General features: G+C 40.8%; 1 protein-coding gene across 2 annotated transcripts in view; it reads left to right on the top strand.

Moving 5' to 3' along the window:
* LOC133574376 (tomoregulin-2-like) overlaps positions 1–18995 on the top strand; it is a 381317-nt gene that overhangs the window by 180212 nt on the left and 182110 nt on the right. For both annotated transcript variants that reach the window (XM_061926544.2, XM_061926545.2), the window contains exon 3: positions 5180–5309. In XM_061926544.2, the coding sequence (XP_061782528.1) occupies positions 5180–5309 (130 nt within the window). The remainder of the gene's footprint in view (positions 1–5179; positions 5310–18995) is intronic.

Here is an 18995-nt window from a genome sequence, read left to right as displayed (position 1 = left end):
TTTATAATAGCACTATTAACCAGTCATTTTAAACATTAACTCATTCCTTTACAGAACAAACACATTGAAAAATAAAGTGCAAATGTACTTATTTGTACAAAAGTGTTAACATTGAAAAAACATGACATATACGTGAACATAACAAAAAAGTTGTACTTTTTATATGTCAGGGCCCTATGCTGCATTGCATTTGCAAAAGACCAAATTAGCCAAGAGTCTGTCAGTCATTTGTGCACGATGGGGGCGTAGTATGATGCCATTATGGCTGAAAACTCGCTCCACTGGAGCACTGGAGGCAGGCACTGCCAAGACTCTCATGGCCACTCGGAACAGTGAAGGAAGAGTCTTCATGTTCAATGCCCAGAACAAAAGGGGGGAGAGAGTTGTTTTGGGTTGGTGCACTACTTGTAAGTGTATCTTGTGTTTTTTATGTTGATTTAATTAAAAAAAGAAAATAAAACAAAATTATTTCTTGTGCGGCCCGATACCAATCGATCCACGGATCAGTACCGGGCCGCGGCCCGGTGGTTGGGGACCACTGAGGTAAACAACCAACAGTATGTCAGAAAGCTAGCTAAAACGGTACACATATTCATAATATAGTATACATTTTAACTGACCTTTATTTGACTATTTTTGTCTTTTTTAGGTGGCTAAAATACGCGGTGCTGCTGACCGCCGTCTAACGTTACGTGTGATATATTGACTAACGTAACCCTGCTTAAAAAAATCACTGAACAAAAAGTATGAATAAGGTAGTGAACTGCAACAGATTCCCGTGTTTGCAATAACGTTATAACGTTAGCAGTGAGTTTACAGCCTCACTGATTTAACTACACAGCAAATAAAAGTCACGTTACTTAGCCAATAAACGTTATCTTACATTCAAAACTTACCGTTCTTTGTGCAACTTCAAATGCCGGACGAAGTTGGAAGTTGTTGCCTCTCCATCAGTAATTTTTGAACCGCATGTGTTGCATACTGCAAACCGTTTTGTGTTGACCACCTCGTAATTTTTATACCCAAACAAAATTATTTTAGGTATCATTTTTTGTTCACTGGCATGTGGTTTGGACATGTCTTCTTCGTTGGTTGTCCTGCAATTTCATTGGATGAATGATGTGTGATGAAAACAAAGTAGGTCTAATTTGATTGGCTGTTGTACTGAGACCACACCAGCTGACACACGCAACGCTGATAGACAAGTACACAATGAAAAATACGGAGCGCTCCCGAATAACTTTTTCATCTTTGGGTTTTGGGGAAAGTAGCAAGTCATGTCAAGTCATGTCAATTCAAAAGGCTCAAGTCCAAGTGAAGTCACAAGTCATTGATGTTAAAGTCTAAGTCGAGTTACAAGTCTTTTTACATTTTGTCAAGTCGAGTCTAAAGTCATCAAATTCATGACTCGAGTCTGACTCGAGTCCAAGTCATGTGACTCGAGTCCACACCTCTGACACAAACACAGCCGATGTTTCATTGTTTACATTCCCGAAAGATGACAGTCAAGCTTTACCATTGGCCTGTGGAGAACTGGGATAACAGAGACTCTTACCAGGAGGACTTTGAGTTGGATGCGCAGCCGCGGTACCGTGAGTACGCATGAAGCTGCGGCTTCCAAACATTTGATCGCTTGCCCGTACGTGCGTGCCGCTATGTGCATGTCACGTACGTAACTGTGGGGACTTTGGGGAAATATATGTGCTGTATGAACTTTGGGGAGGTGAACGATACTTTGGGCTGTGGGATTGAGTGTGTTGTGCAGGTGTTTGAGTTGTATTGGCGGGTTATATGGACGGGAGGGGGGAGGTGTTTGTTATGCGGGATTAATTTGTGGCATAATAAATATAAGCCTGGTTGTGTTGTGGCTAATAGAGTATATATATATATATATATGTCTTGTGTTTATTTACTGATTTAGTCATTCCCAGCTGAATATCAGGTCCCACCCGCCTCTCACAGCATCTTCTCTATCTGAATCGCTTCCACTGCCCTCTAGTCCTTCACTCTCATTTTCCTCATCCACAAATCTTTCATCCTCGCTCAAATTAATGGGGAAATCGTCGCTTTCTCGGTCCGAATCGCTCTCACTGCTGGTGGCCATGATTGTAAACAATGTGCAGATGTGAGGAGCTCCACAACCTGTGACGTCACGCGCATATCGTCTGCTACTTCCGGTACAGGCAAGGCTTTTTTATCAGCAACCAAAAGTTGCGAACTTTATCGTCGATGTTCTCTACTAAATCCTTTCAGCAAAAATATGGCAATATCGCGAAATGATCAAGTATGACGCATAAAATGGACCTGCTATCCCCGTTTAAATAAGAAAATCGCATTTCAGTAGGCCTTTAATGCAATGTGTGAAGTGATGGAGTGAGACAAAGTTGGATGTAAATAATTGTCTCAGAAAAGTAGCTCACGTCAGGTGTTGTTCTTCTTTAATTATGGTTCCATTATTTGTCCTTAATGTGGTATGTGTACAGTCTGACTAATACAGGAGTTAATTAATGTATATTCTAGGTATAAGATCTGAATGAGTATTGCACAATAACATGGTTTCTCTAGGACAGTGCTTCTCAAATAGTGAGGAGACTGGGCGGTCACTGTGATGTATAGAGGTGTCGTTTTTTTTTTTGTTTGTTTTTTTTTTTTTTATCAAGGGCCACTTTACAAAAAGTCAAAATATGCATATTGATATTTGTTTTATTTTGTCAAAAAAAATAAAAAAATGCTTGTGACAAAGTGTACTAAATATGGTTATTTAAGCGGTGTCAATAGTGCAGGGTTTTGTTGGCTCCCAACATTTGTCTGAAAAATAAATAAATAAGAAAAAAGAGCAAGAAGATGTAACGTAATGAGAAAAAGCTGAAATGTTGATACTAATAACTAATAATAATGCAAATTTTCACTTACAACACAAAGCTGGCACAAAGTTTTGACATATAATCTGTTTGTAGCATTAAAAAAATACTATGTATGAAATTTGTAGCTTTTTTTTTCTCAAAACATTATGTTGTTTTGCTCTTTTTTCTTACATTTTTACAAGTTTTTTTTTTTTTTAACAACAAAACTCAAGCTGCGGGCCACAAATTGCCCCATTGGTACACTTTGGACACCCCTGCTATAGCGTATTAGTGTATATCTCGACACATACAGAACAATAAACGTTCACTTGAGGGTACGTGTGAAAAAAAAACCTGTCAAAATAATTGAGAAACAATAGTAGAGAACATTCTATCACATTTTGCCGAAGTGAAGTGAATTATATTTATATAGCGCTTTTCTCTAGTGACTCAAAGCGCTTTTACATAGTGAAACCCAATATCTAAGTTACATTTAAACCAGTGTGGGTGGCACTGGGAGCAGGTGGGTAAAGTGTCTTGTCCAAGGACACAACGGTAGTGACTAGGATGGCGGAAGCGGGAATCGAACCTGCAACCCTCAAGTTGCTGGCACGGCCACTCTACCAACCGAGCTATACCGCCCAGGTCAGGGGTGTCAAACTCATTTTAGATCGGGGGCCACACAGAGAAAAATGTACTTCTAAGTGAGCCGGACTGGTAAAATCATGGCACGATAACTTAAAAATAAAGACAACTTGAGATTGTTTTTATTTGTTTAAAAAAAGAACAAGCACATTCTAAAATTGTACAAATCATAATAATGTTGTTGTTTTTTTCTACACTTACATATTGCGGTTAGTAGTATTCTATCTTTATTTGTCGTTATTTATACTTTCTGAATAAATTATGTGATATTGTTCATCAGTCAACTCATTGGTGTTAATTTTCAATTCATCAAGATATAAAAATAATATCAAAATCAAATTACAGGATGTTATTTATGTAGTTTGCTCATTTTCCTTGACTGGTGCACTAACATGGGGTTTATTTATTTTTTTTACATACACTATATTGCCAAAAGTATTTGGCCACCTGCCTTTACTCACATATGAATTTGAAGTGCCATCCCATGGAATTGTCCAAAATATTTTGGTGTCCTGGAGCATTCATACATCTTTTCACTGGAACTAAGGGGCCAAGCCCAACTCCTGGAAAAACAACCCCACACCATAATTCCTCCTCCACCAAATTTCACACTCGGCACAATGCAATCCGAAATGTACCGTTCTCCCGGTAACCTCCAAACCCAGACTGGTCCATCAGATTGCCAGATGGAAAAGCGTGATTCATGACTCCAGAGAAGGCGTCTCCACTGTTCTAGAGTCCAGTGGTGACGTGCTTTACACCACTGCATCCCACGCTTTGCATTGGACTTGGTGATGTATGGCTTAGATGCAGCTGCACGGCCATGGAAACCCATTCCATGACGTTCTCTGCGTACTGTACGTGGGCTAATTGGAAGGTCACATGAAGTTTGGAGCTTTGTAGCAACTGACTGTGCAGAAAGTCCATTCGCTGACCCCTCTCTGTCAGTTTATGTGGCTTACCACTCGGTGGCTGACTTGCTGTTGTTCCCAAACTCTTCACTTTTTGTATAATAAAGTTGACTTTGGAATATTTAGGAGCGAGGAAATTTCACGACTGGATTTGTTGCACAGGTGGCATCCTATGACAGTTCCACGCTGGAAATCACTGAGAGGCCCATTCATAAATGTTTGTAGAAACAGTCTCCATGCCTAAGTGCTTGATTGTGACATCTAGTGGACACATTTGGAACAGCAGTTTATTTTATTAGAAAAAATTGGCTCATTTTTATACTTAGCAAACTCATCCATACGTTTGACACCCCTGGCCGAGGTCCTTACTATATAAAATAAGGATTTATCGGTTTTTCAGAAAACGGTTTGTGTTGGTCTTAGTTCCGCTAAGGTTACACTTGAGGACGCAGCAGAACTGGTTTGCTTGGCAGCTGCAACGCCGCCTTGTCATGTCAAGTCTGAGAGTGGGCAGTTTTCTGATGCCGCGATTGCTCGCTGTCACTTTTCGAGAAGCTGTAGAAATTGACGCGTTCAGGCAGAGCAGATTGAACAGATCTGCGTGTTCCATGTCTGGGGCCTCTGTCAAAACAGTGCAACTGCGAAAGAAAACAGGCCCGTAAATGCAGGGTGTGATTTTTGTCTGTTTTTTGTGCCATTTTTCCGTCATTTATTAGTGAAATGTCGGCATTTTTCCACATGCCTCTTGATACTAATACTCCTGATTTGACCTCTCCACAGTGCAACAATGACTATGCTCCGGTTTGCGGCTCGAACAATCAGAACTACCGGAACGAGTGTTTTCTGCGTAGAGATGCCTGCAAGCAGCAGTCTGAAGTCCTTATCCTGTCCGAGGGCGCCTGTCCTGTGGGTGAGTACATCTATGTTTGGAACTCCAATACCAATGTAGGCAAGAAGTGTCGTACAAAGATACATACTTTACATCTATACCCTCTTCTTACTTCTCACACAAAGAAAACAAGCAAGCAAATGTAAAGCCTAAAAGGGGAAATATGATAATTTGAGTCTACCGGTACATTTAAAACGTGTCCTTGTGGTCTAGATCAGGAGTGTTCAAACTTTTTGACTTGGGGGCCGAATTGGGCGACAAACATTTGGTCGAGGGCCGAAAGCCGACTGCATTTTAAATAGCATATATATATATATATATATATATATATATATATATATATATGTATCTGTGTATATGTATATGTATGTATGTATATGTGTATATTTATACATTTATACATACATTTATATTTATATGTATATATATATATTAACGTGAATATATATGTATATATATATATATATATAGCCCCCGCGACCCCGAAGGGAATATATATATATATATATATATATATATATATATATATATATATATATATATATATATATATATATATATATATAGCCCCCGCGACCCCGAAGGGAATATATATATATATATATATATATATATATATATATATATATATATATATATATATATATATATATATATATATATATATATATGTGTGTGTGTGTATATATATATGTGTGTGTATATATATATAATACCTGGGATTTATATCGCGCTTTTCTAAGTACCCAAAGTCGCTTTACATGTAGAACCCATCAATCATTCACACCTGTTGGTGGTAAGCTACTTTCATAGCCACAGCTGCCCTGGGGTAGACTGACGGAAGCGTGGCTGCAATTTGCGCCAACGGCCCCTCCGACCACCACCTATCGTTCATCATTCAATTCACCGGTGTGAGTGGCACCAGGGGGCAAAGGGTGAAGTGTCCCACCCAAGGACACAACGGCAGCGATATTTTGGATGGTAAGAGGCGGGAAGCGAACCTGCAACCCTCAGGTTTCAGGCATGGTTGCTCTACCCACTACGACATGCCGCCAAATATATATATATATATATATATATATATATATATATATATATATATATATGCTATTTAAAATGCAGTCGGCTTACATGCATACATACATACATACATATATATATATATATATATATATATATATATATATATATATATACAGGTAAAAGCCAGTAAATTAGAATATTTTGAAAAACTTGATTTATTTCAGTAATTGCATTCAAAAGGTGTAACTTGTACATTATATTTATTCATTGCACACAGACTAATGCATTCAAATGTTTATTTCATTTAATTTTGATGATTTGAAGTGGCAACAAATGAAAATCCAAAATTCCGTGTGTCACAAAATTAGAATATTACTTAAGGCTAATACAAAAAAGGGATTTTTAGAAATGTTGGCCAACTGAAAAGTATGAAAATGAAAAATATGAGCATGTACAATACTCAATACTTGGTTGGAGCTCCTTTTGCCTCAATTACTGCGTTAATGCGGCGTGGCATGGAGTCGATGAGTTTCTGGCACTGCTCAGGTGTTATGAGAGCCCAGGTTGCTCTGATAGTGGCCTTCAACTCTTCTGCGTTTTTGGGTCTGGCATTCTGCATCTTCCTTTTCACAATACCCCACAGATTTTCTATGGGGCTAAGGTCAGGGGAGTTGGCGGGCCAATTTAGAACAGAAATACCATGGTCCGTAAACCAGGCACGGGTAGATTTTGCGCTGTGTGCAGGCGCCAAGTCCTGTTGGAACTTGAAATCTCCATCTCCATAGAGCAGGTCAGCAGCAGGAAGCATGAAGTGCTCTAAAACTTGCTGGTAGACGGCTGCGTTGACCCTGGATCTCAGGAAACAGAGTGGACCGACACCAGCAGATGACATGGCACCCCAAACCATCAGTGATGGTGGAAACTTTACACTAGACTTCAGGCAACGTGGATCCTGTGCCTCTCCTGTCTTCCTTCAGACTCTGGGACCTCGATTTCCAAAGGAAATGCAAAATTTGCATGGTTGGGTGATGGTTTGGGGTGCCATGTCATCTGCTGGTGTCGGTCCACTCTGAAGAGTTGAAGGCCACTATCAGAGCAACCTGGGCTCTCATAACACCTGAGCTGTGCCAGAAACTCATCGACTCCATGCCACGCCGCATTAACGCAGTAATTGAGGCAAAAGGAGCTCCAACCAAGTATTGAGTATTGTACATGCTCATATTTTTCATTTTCATACTTTTCAGGTGGCTAACATTTCTAAAAATCCCCTTTTTGTATTAGCCTTAAGTAATATTCTAATTTTGTGACACACGGAATTTTGGATTTTCATTTGTTGCCACTTCAAATCATCAAAATTAAATGAAATAAACATTTGAATGCATCAGTCTGTGTGCAATGAATAAATATAATGTACAAGTTACACCTTTTGAATGCAATTACTGAAATAAATCAAGTTTTTCAAAATATTCTAATTTACTGGCTTTTACCTGTATATGTATTTATGTGTATATATATATATATATATATATATATTTTTTTTTTTTAAATTTATTTTTTTTTTTTTTTTTTTTTTTTTTTATTTTTTTTTGTCCTTTCCAGCCACTCGGGCATATCATATTGTTGATGCGGATGCCCATTTATGCTGGACAGATTTACTTTACAAAAGGTACAAATATGATACTAAGAATGATAGCACAGAAGCAGTTACTGAAGTAAATATTAATAACACAGAAATGACAATGAATATTATTGCACCGCAAATGAAGCAATAAAAATACCAATAAAAATAGCACTATTGATAATAAATAATAATGATAATTACCTTTATTATTATCAACAATAAAATGGTTTCAAATGCAACAATGCATAAATGTAATGAACTTGAATAACGAAAGAAAGCAGCTAAATGGAGGGGAAGAAATAAGCAGAATATATTAACCTTGTAGATTGTTATAGTAAGAAATAGGTTAAGCTTTATCAATGTGCCGTGTTTTAACCAGTTTATCTTGGGGGGGGGGGCTTTGATGAAAATAAAAAGTTATCTTACCATTGTTTTGTATTTCCTCGTAGCCTGAAGCAGTAACATTATCAATAAGTCTGGAAAGACGGAATACATCTTTGGTCGCTTTTAAAGGTCCTTGATATATTTTGTACAAAAAAAAGATACTAAAAAAAATCCAATGAAAGTCAAAAAAAGGTAATCATTTCAAGAAATCATTGACAGTTTTGTGTTGTATCAAATAGAACAAATTGTTATTAATGTATACGTGTTATTACAATATTTCATCGAACCTTCAGAATGGTGGTCAATAAAGGGCCCAGGGTCCGCATTTTAGACACGGAGTGATTCGCCGTATGGCTGTTTGATGATCATGATGATATTTATACTTACTAATGAATTATGTATTTCCAGCTTCCGCATAAGACTTTTGCGGATTTCAGTTTTGTGTTAATGTCGCCCCTTAATACAAGGCAGACTTAAGCATCCCCACTGGTAGATATACTGTAATCCTTGGTGAAAGTAAACAATATGTCCGTTGACTCACGTTTAAAAAATGTGGAAACGATTTCACCACGATGTAACATAACGGCATTGTATCTGACGGAGTTCACTACAGCATATACTAATGAATATTACCAATTAGCGAGTCATGATCCGCATTCTAGGCTTTGTTGTTAATGAGTCAGTGCACTGCCAAGTTGGTAATAGTTGCTTCAGAGGAACATACTGTGTGAATCACTGCTGAAGCCAACACATTCTGGAAATCGTGCATCGTGCTTGCCTCAGTCGGTAAAGGTTTGCAGGTCTTTGAATGAGCATCTTTAGCAGCAGTAGTGGTTTTAGATATGGACCACATGGCCAGATGCCCAGGCCGGCGTTCTCTAGGGCAGTGTTTTTCAACCACTGTGCCGCGATACACTAGTGTGCTGTGAGATACAATCTGGTGTGCCGTGGGAGATGATATAATTTCACCTATTTGGGGTAAAACATTTATTGCAAACCAGTAATTATAGTCTGCAAATGATGTGTTGTTGTTGAGTGTCGGTGCGGTCTAGAGCTCGGCAGAGTAACCGTGTAATACTCTTCCATATCAGTAGGTGGGGGCAGGAAGCTAATTGCTTTGTAGATGTCGGAAACAGCGGGAGGCAGGGTGTAGGTAAAAAAGCATTTAATGCTTAAACAAAAAATAAACAAAAGGTAACTGCCCCTAAAAAAAGGCATTGAAGCTTAGGGAAGGCTACGCAGAACAAAACTAAAACTGAACCGGCTACAAAGTCAACAAAAACAGAATGCTGGACGACAGCAAAGACTTACTGTGGAGCTAAGACGGCGTCCGCAATGTACATCCGAACATGACATGACAATGTCCCCACGAAGAAGGATAAAAACAAAGTAGATGCGGGAAATATCGCTCAAAGGAAGACATGAAACTGCTACAGGAAAATATCAAAAAAAGAGGAAAAGCCACCAATATAGGAGCTAAAACACCAGCACCCCCCGCAATCCCAAAATGGACAAGCGGTAGAAAATAGATGGATGGATGTACTTTTTACTGTCAACTGAGTTTTGTTTTTAATGATTTCTGCTCGTGGTGTGCCTCCGGATTTTTTCAACGCAAAAAATGTGCCTTGGCTCAAAAAAGGTTGAAAAACACTGTTCTAGGGGGCGCCACAAGGATGAGGGGGGAAAACAGATTCATATTGTAAAAACCTGCGTGTCTGTTGTTGTTGTTTTTGTTCATAGTTCTGATATTTTTAGACTTGGACTTTTTTTTTAGACTTCCTTTTTATTGTCATTCAAATTTGAACTTTACAGTGCAGATAAGTACGAAATATCGTTACATTAGATCATGGTAGGGCAGGATAAAATAATAATAAGGTGCATATATAAATAAATAAATAAATAGGTTACTGTACAGATAAATATATTGCACTTTTTCATATGCATCCACGTTTATGGATGTATGTTATATTGTCTTTTTTATTCCAGCGAGTTAATCCATTTTTGGGGGGAATTGAGGGGATAATTTAATTATGATGCGTTCAAGAGTCTTACGGCCTGAGGGAAGAAGCTGTTACAGAACCTGGAGGTTCTGCTTTGGAGGCTGCGGAACCTCTTTCTAGAGTCCAGCAGTGAAAACAGTCCTTGGTGGGGGTGGGAGAAGTCTTTGCAGATTTTCTGAGCCCTGGTCAGGCAGCAGCTTTTTGCCATCTCCTGGATAGATTTGGTGAATGCTCCTCCTTGAGGGGGCGATTGGTGGAGAATGAGAAAGCGGTACGTTGACGGAAAAATGTGCGTTGTTATTGCTGATACCTGCTGCTGGTGTGTTGGAAGTAGGGCTGGGCTATATGGCCTTTTATTAATATCTCGATATTTTTAGGCCATTTCACGATACACGATATATATCTCGATATTTTGCCTTAGCCTTGAATGAACACTTGATGCATATAATCACAGCAGTATGATGATTTTATGTGTCTACGTTAAAACATTCTTGTTCATACTGCATTAATATATCCTCATTTTAAACTTTCGTGCAGAGAGGAAAATCACAACTACCATATTTTTCGGACTATAAGTCGCAGTTTTAGTGCGACTTATACTCAGGAGCGACTTATGTGTGAAATTATTAACACATTAGTGAAATTATTAACACATTACCGTAAAATATTAGGGATGTCCGATAATGGCTTTTTGCCGATATCCGATATTCCGATATTGTACAACTCTTAATTACCGATACCGATATCAACCGATACCGATATCAACCGAGACCGATATATACAGTCGTGGAATTAACATATTATTATGCCTAATTTGGACAACCAGATATGGTGAAGATAAGGTCCTTTTTTTAAAAATTTATAAAATAAGAGATAAATAAATTTAAAACAATATAAAAAACAGTTACATAGAAACTAGTAATTAATGAAAATGAGTAAAATTAACTGTTAATCGAATGACTCTTACCATAATATGTTAGTGGACCAGCAGCACACACAATCATGTGTGCTTATTGACCGTATCCCTTGCAGACTGTATTGATATATATTGATATATAATGTAGGAACCAGAATATTAATAACAGAAAGAAACAACCCTTTTGTGTGAATGAGTGTAAATGGGGAAGGGAGGTTTTTTGGGTTGGTGTACTAATTGTAAGTGTATCTTGTGTTTTTATGTTGATTTAATACAAAAAAACAAACAAAAAAAAAAACGATACCATCCATCCATCCATCCATCTTCTTCCGCTTATCCGAGGTCGTGTCGCGGGGGCAGCAGCCTAAGCAGTGAAACCCAGACTTCCCTCTCCCCAGCCACTTCGTCCAGCTCCTCCCGGGGGATCCCGAGGCGTTCCCAGGCCAGCCGGGAGACATAGTCTTCCCAACGTGTCCTGGGTCTTCCTCGTGGCCTCCTATGGGTCGGACGTGCCCTAAACACCTCCCTAGGGAGGCGCTCGGGTGGCATCCTGACCAGATGCCCGAACCACCTCATCTGGCTCCTCTCGATGTGGAGGAGCAGCGGCTTTACTTTGAGCTCCCCCCGGATGACAGAGCTTCTCACCCTATCTCTAAGGGAGAGCCCCGCCACCCGGCGGAGGAAACTCATTTCGGCCGCTTGTACCCGTGATCTTGTCCTTTCGGTCATAACCCAAAGCTCATGACCATAGGTGAGGATGGGAACGTAGATCAACCGGTAAATTGAGAGCTTTGCCTTCCGGCTCAGCTCCTTCTTCACTACAACGGATCGATACAGCGTCCGCATTACTGAAGACGCCGCACCGATCCACCTGTCGATCTCACCATCCACTCTTCCCTCACTCGTGAACAAGACTCCGAGGTACTTGAACTCCTCCACTTGGGGCAAGATCTCCTCCCCAACCCGGATATGGCACTCCACCCTTTTCCGGGCGAGAACCATGGACTCGGACTTGGAGGTGCTGATTCTCATCCCAGTCGCTTCACACTCAGCTGGAAACCGATCCAGTGAGAGCTGAAGATCCTGGCCAGATGAAGCCATCAGGACCACATCATCTGCAAAAAGCAGGGACCTAATCCTGCAGCCACCAAACCAGATCCCCTCAACGCCTTGACTGCGCCTAGAAATTCTGTCCATAAAAGTTATGAACAGAATCGGTGACAAAGGGCAGCCTTGGCGGAGTCCAACCCTCACCGGAAACGTGTCCGACTTACTGCCGGCAATGCGAACCAAGCTCTGACACTGATCATACAGGGAGCGGACCGCCACAATCAGACAGTCCGATACCCCATACTCTCTGAGCACTCCCCACAGGACTTCCCGAGGGACACGGTCGAATACCTTCTCCAAGTCCACAAAACACATGTAGACTGGTTGGGCAAACTCCCATGCACCCTCAAGGACCCTGCCGAGAGTATAGAGCTGGTCCACAGTTCCACGACCAGGACGAAAACCACACTGTTCCTCCTGAATCCGAGGTTTGACTATTCGGCGTAGCCTCCTCTCCAGTACACCTGAATAGACCTTACCGGGAAGGCTGATGAGTGTGATCCCACGATAGTTAGAACACACCCTCCGGTTCCCCTTCTTAAAGAGAGGAACCACCACCCCGGTCTGCCAATCCAAAGGTACTGCCCCCGATGTCCACGCGATGCTGCAGAGTCTTGTCAACCAAGACAGCCCCACAGCATCCAGAGCCTTAAGGAACTCTGGGCGGATCTCATCCACCCCTGGGGCCTTGCCACCGAGGAGCTTTTTAACTACCTCAGCCCCAGAAATAGGAGAGCCCACCACAGATTCCCCAGGCACTGCTTCCTCATAGGAAGACGTGTTGGTGGGATTGAGGAGGTCTCCGAAGTATTCCCTCCACCGATCCACAACTTCCGCAGTCGAGGTCAGCAGAACACCATCCGCACCATACACGGTGTTGGTAGTGCACTGCTTCCCCTTCCTGAGGCGGCGGATGGTGGTCCAGAATCGCTTCGAAGCCGTCCGGAAGTCGTTTTCCATGGCTTCCCCGAACTCCTCCCATGTCCGAGTTTTTGCCTCCGCGACCGCCGAAGCTGCACACCGCTTGGCCTGTCAGTACCTGTCCGCTGCCTCAGGAGTCCCATGAGCCAAAAGAACCCGATAGGACTCCTTCTTCAGCTTGACGGCATCCCTCACCGCCAGTGTCCACCAACGGGTTCTAGGATTACCGCCACGACAGGCACCAACTACCTAATTTCCGATATTAAATTTTAAAGTATTTATCGATCGCTCCGGAGTATAAGTCGCACCGGCCGAAAATACATAATAAAGAAGGAAAAAACATATATAAGTCGCACTGGAGTATAAGCTGCATTTTTGGGGCAAATTTATATGATAAAACACAACACCAAGAATAGACATTTGAAAGGCAGTTTAAAATAAATAAAGAATAGTGAACAACAGGCTGAATAAGTGTACGTTATATGAGGCATAAATAACCAACTGAGAACGTGCCTGGTATGTTAACGTAACATATTATAGTAAGAGTCATTCAAATAACTATAACATATAGAACATGCTATACGTTTACCAAACAATCTGTCACTCCTAATCGCTAAATCCCATGAAATCTTATACCTCTAGTCCAGGTTGATTTGTGAGGGAGCAGGGTTGGGGTGGGGGCGGGGTTTGGTGGTATCAGGGGTGTATAATGTAGCCCGGAAGAGTCAGGGCTGCATGGGATTCTGGGTATTTGTTCTGAGCTGCATCAGAGTGATCAAAGAGCCGCATGCGGCTCCGGAGCCGCGGGTTGCCGACCCCTGGTCTAGTCTCTTACGTGAATGAGCTAAATAATATTATTTGATATGTTACGGTGTTAATAATTTCACACATAAGTCGCTCCTGAGTATAAGTAGCACCCCCTGCCAAACTATGAAAATATTCGATATATCCCCCAGCTCTAGTTGGAATCAAAATAAATAAATACCCATACATTTTCTGTTGATGTGTAAAATGTATGTGAGGACTTGTTAAAACACTGAATTCCGAACTTAGTGCAAACAGACCTTTTTAAGTCCACAGCAAATCCCGCCTCCATTCCAGGTTGGTTTGTTGGCTTTCTAAGCCCATATTGAATAACAAAATTAGAAAAAATTTAGTGAGTGATGTTAAAAGAAACACACTGAAGCAGTGACGACTGAGTAATGACTGTGCAAACTCTTCAAAATTGCAGTGCCCGTATATATAGAATGTAAACAGTCTGTAACATAGGGTACCCCACCTCTTCAAAATGGCCATGTCCGTGGGTAACGTAAGTAACTGAGGCTAATGACTCTATGTAAAGGTTTGTAAACCGGAAATATTTCCAAATAAAGGCGTTCATAAATCCAGGTTTCATTGTTTCCTCTCGGGCTAACTCACAGCCACGCGGTTGATTCAGTGAGACGTGAGCCTTTTGAACAGTATCTGTAAATCAGTCACAATCGAGTCTCCATTCAGTATTTGTAATTCAGTGAGGGTCGAGTCTTCGTCAAGCACCCAGGGATTCAGCTCGGGCAAGGAGAGTTGATTTGAGGCTGGAAACGCATCTGTTGCTTTTTGCGGTTTTAAAAAATGCAGCTTGATTAAAAGTTGCATAATTAATGACATATTACCCGGTTTTCCTTTTTTAAATTTTAGATAGCAGTAGCAGGGGTGAGTCAATGAACAACTTAATGGGGATGAGAACCTGCCACCCGCCATTCATCCACGACCAAATCATCATTGCGTGTGTCAGTGCCGTACTCCTTGCAAATATTCCTGTTTAAGTCCACAGCAAATCCCTCCTTCTTTCCTGGCTGGTTTGTTTGCTTTTTGCACATGATCATGCACGGCCCCATGTTGCAAGAGTCTGTATATCATTCCGGCAAGCTGAAAAGCAGCCTGTTGAGCATGTTGTGGATGTTCTGGATTGGCGTACAGTACAGGCCAAAAGTTTGGACACACTTTATCCTCATTCAATGTGTTTTTTTTATTTTCATGACTATTTACATTGTAGATTGTCACTGAAGGCATCTAAACTATGAATGAACACATGTGGAGTTATGTACTTAACGAAAAAAGGTGAAATAACTGAGAACATGTTTTATATTGTAGTTTCTTCAAAATAGCTGATTACTGCTTTGCACACTCTTGGCATTCTCTGGATGAGCTTCAAGCACACCTGTAAAGTGAAAATCATTTCAGGTGACTACCTCTCGAAGCCCATCGAGAGAATGCCAAGAGTGCGCAAAAGTAATCAGAGCAAAGGGTGGCTATTTTGAAGAAATTGGAATATAAAACATGTTTTCGGTTATTTCTGTCATGATCCGTGGTCCGGATCATGTTTTGTGTATTCTGTTTGGTTTGGACTCCTTAAAGGCCTACTGAAACCCACTACTACCGACCACGCAGTCTGATAGTTTATATATCAATGATGAAATCTTAACATTGCAACACATGCCAATACGGTTAGTTTACTAAAGTGCAATTTTAAATTTCGCGCGACATATCCTGCTGAAAACGTCTCGGTATGATGACGTCTGCGCGTGACGTCACGGATTGTAGTGGACATTTTGGGACAGCATGGTGGCCACCTATTAAGTCGTCTGTTTTCATCGCAAGATTCCACAGTATTCTGGACATCTGTGTTGGTGAATCTTTTGCAAATTGTTCAATGAACAATGGAGACAGCAAAGAAGAAAGTTGTAGGTGGGAAGCGGTGTATTGCGGCGGACTTCAGCAACACAAACACGGCCGGTGTTTCATTGTTTACATTCCCGAAAGATGACAGTCAATCTTTACCATTGGCCTGTGGAGAACTGGGACAACAGAGACTCTTACCAGGAGGACTTTGTGTTGGATACGCAGACACGGTACCGTGAGTACGCTTCCAAACATTTGATCGCTTGCCCGTACGTGCGTGCCGCTATGTGCATGTCACGTACGTAACTTTGGGGACTTTGGGGAAATATATGTGCTGTATGAACTTTGGGGAGGTGAACGGTACTTTGGGCTGTGGGATTGAGTGTGTTGTGCAGGTGTTTGAGTTGCATTGGCGGGCTATATGGACAGGAGGGGGGAGGTGTTTGTTATGCGGGATTAATTTGTGGCATATTAAATATAAGCCTGGTTTTGTTGTGGCTAATAGAGTATATATATGTCTTGTGTTTATTTACTGTTTTAGTCATTCCCAGCTGAATATCAGGTCCCACCCGCCTCTCACAGCATCTTCCCTATCTGAATCGCTCCCACTGCCCTCTAGTCCTTCACTCTCACTTTCCTCATCCACAAATCTTTCATCCTTGCTCAAATTAATGGGGAAATCGTCGCTTTCTCGGTCCGAATCGCTCTCGCTGCTGGTGGCTATGATTGTAAACAATGTGCGGATGTGAGGAGCTCCACAACCTGTGACGTCACGCTACTCGTCTGCTACTTCCGGTAGAGGCAAGGCTTTTTTTTATCAGCGACCAAAAGTTGCGAACTTTATCGTCGATGTTCTCTACTAAATCCTTTCAGCAAAAATATGGCAATATCGCGAAATGATCAAGTATGACACATAGAATGGACCTGCTAACCCCGTTTAAATAAGAAAATCGCATTTCAGTAGGCCTTTAAGTTCCTGTTTGTGCACCTCCTGAGTTTAGTTTCCATGGCTACTTATTAGTTTCACCTGCCTCTTGTGTTCCGGACACGCACCTGTTTGTAATCACTGACATTATTTAAGCCTGCCTTTGCCAGTCAGTCGGTCTGGCTTCTTTATTTGCGTCACGCTACTGTTACGTTATTTTTGCTTGTCTCCTAGCCCCTGATAGTGATCCCTAGTCTGTGCTAAGTAATAGCCTTAGCTTCAGGTGCGATCGGCACCGTATTCCGTCGGTTTGTTTTCTGTTTTGTACCTGTTTTGTGTTCATTTACTATTGAATCATGTCCTTACCTGCAAGTCCTGTCCATAATTGTCCATTTGCATCCGGGGAGAACAAACCCCACATCACCATGCATAACGTCATAACAATTTCACCTTTTGTTGTTAAGTACATAACTCCGCATGTGTTCATTCATAGTTTTGATGCCTTTAGTGACAATCTACAATGTAAATAGTCATGAAAATAAATGAAACGCATTGAATGAGAAGGTGTGTCCAAACTTTTGGCCTGTACTGTATATGGTAAATGATGCAAATGGTGGTTTTTGACACCTGCAGCCCCAATAAAGTAAAATCTGCACATTTTGCTGTTTATTTCTGGGCAAACTAAGGGGCACCAGTGCAAAAAAAAAATCAAGTTTCTAATCAGTAAGCATCTTAATATGCCACACTTTTCAGGTGGATGGATTATTTCGGCAAAGGGTAAATGCTCACTAACACAGATTTGGACAGATTTGTCGACACTATTTGAGAGAAAAAGTTCTAATCTTTGAAAAAAATGGGAGCAAAAACAAAAGTCTTCAATCTTTCGTGAGATGGACGGGGATATAAGAGCAATCGATCAATAGGTAGTTTATTAACCCTGAAGGAAATTCAAAACAAAAAATACTCCCCTGGGTTGGACTCAAGCCATCATTCCCACAGTAATGTGAGGATTGTCTTTTACTGTTGGCCCACAGGGACAGTTGTGCGATACATTGATGTCATTCTTTGAGGGGGAGAAAACTGACGATAGCTTTCGCAGTGCCTCTGAGCTCATAATGCAATGTTTAAACAAGTAGTGTTTTTTTAAGGTTCGGTCTTCAAACAAACAGCCTTTTGATTGTACCTCCGAGTCTCATGTTCCACTTAGCCACACTCATAGTCTTTAAATAAAGACACGGGGGCGAAGAATGTCATGGTCAAATATTTTAATTTCAATAAATTCCAATCAGAAGTCTTCAAATTGGAGGTAAACTGGGTGTGAAGCAGAAAGTGATGACAAGACAAACATGCTTTTATTATAGATTCTCATGATGTAGAATATCGGTAACATTTTAGTAAGGGGAACACATATTCACCATTAATTAGTTGCTTATTAACAAGCAAATTAGTAACATATTGGCTCTTAATTAGTCATTATTAAGTACTTATTAATGCCTTATTCTGCATGGCCTTATTATACAACCAGTAAACCATTAAGTAAGAGTCTTCCCTCAATAACCTCAGAATTATTGCTTATTAGTAACCTTAACCCTAACCCTTATATGTTCCCCTAGTGTCCAAATATCTTTAAATTAACCCTTGTGTAATGTTCATATTGTTGTTATTCTGCCAGCGTTTGTGGGTCTGATGGACCCGTTGCATTTTGTGGCTTTTAATGCCTCACAATCAAACACTTTTATGTTAAAATACTGAACAGATGTTTACCTTATCCCAATAAACATATGTCCAGTACAAACGCTGGCTGAGTAACAACAATATGAACGTTGCACGGAAAATTTCTCTGCCTGTTTTTTTTTTTGTGTTTCTGCACCTGTGGTTCACGCACAAGGTTGCAACATTGTTTGTCAACACTGTCTGCTCTCATTTCCTCGCACATTCGACCCTCTGGTGTTCTGTGTACCCACACTCTGCCCTCCTCCTGTCTAGGCCTGCCTCATGAAGTCCGCTTGATTTTTTTAAAAGGAAAAGTAGGCTGAAATACGTAAATATTGCATGTTATTATGAATATGCCTGTTACTACATAATGTATATACGTAGTCTACGTATTAAGAACTTTGATGGAGGGTTTTTTTAGAGAGTATTATAG

The sequence above is a fragment of the Nerophis lumbriciformis genome, linkage group LG31 (assembly GCF_033978685.3).
Source record: "Nerophis lumbriciformis linkage group LG31, RoL_Nlum_v2.1, whole genome shotgun sequence".
NCBI classification, from domain to species: Eukaryota; Metazoa; Chordata; class Actinopteri; order Syngnathiformes; family Syngnathidae; genus Nerophis; species Nerophis lumbriciformis.
Note: the sequence above shows the minus strand (reverse complement) of the source record. Positions and strands in the feature narration are given on the sequence as shown.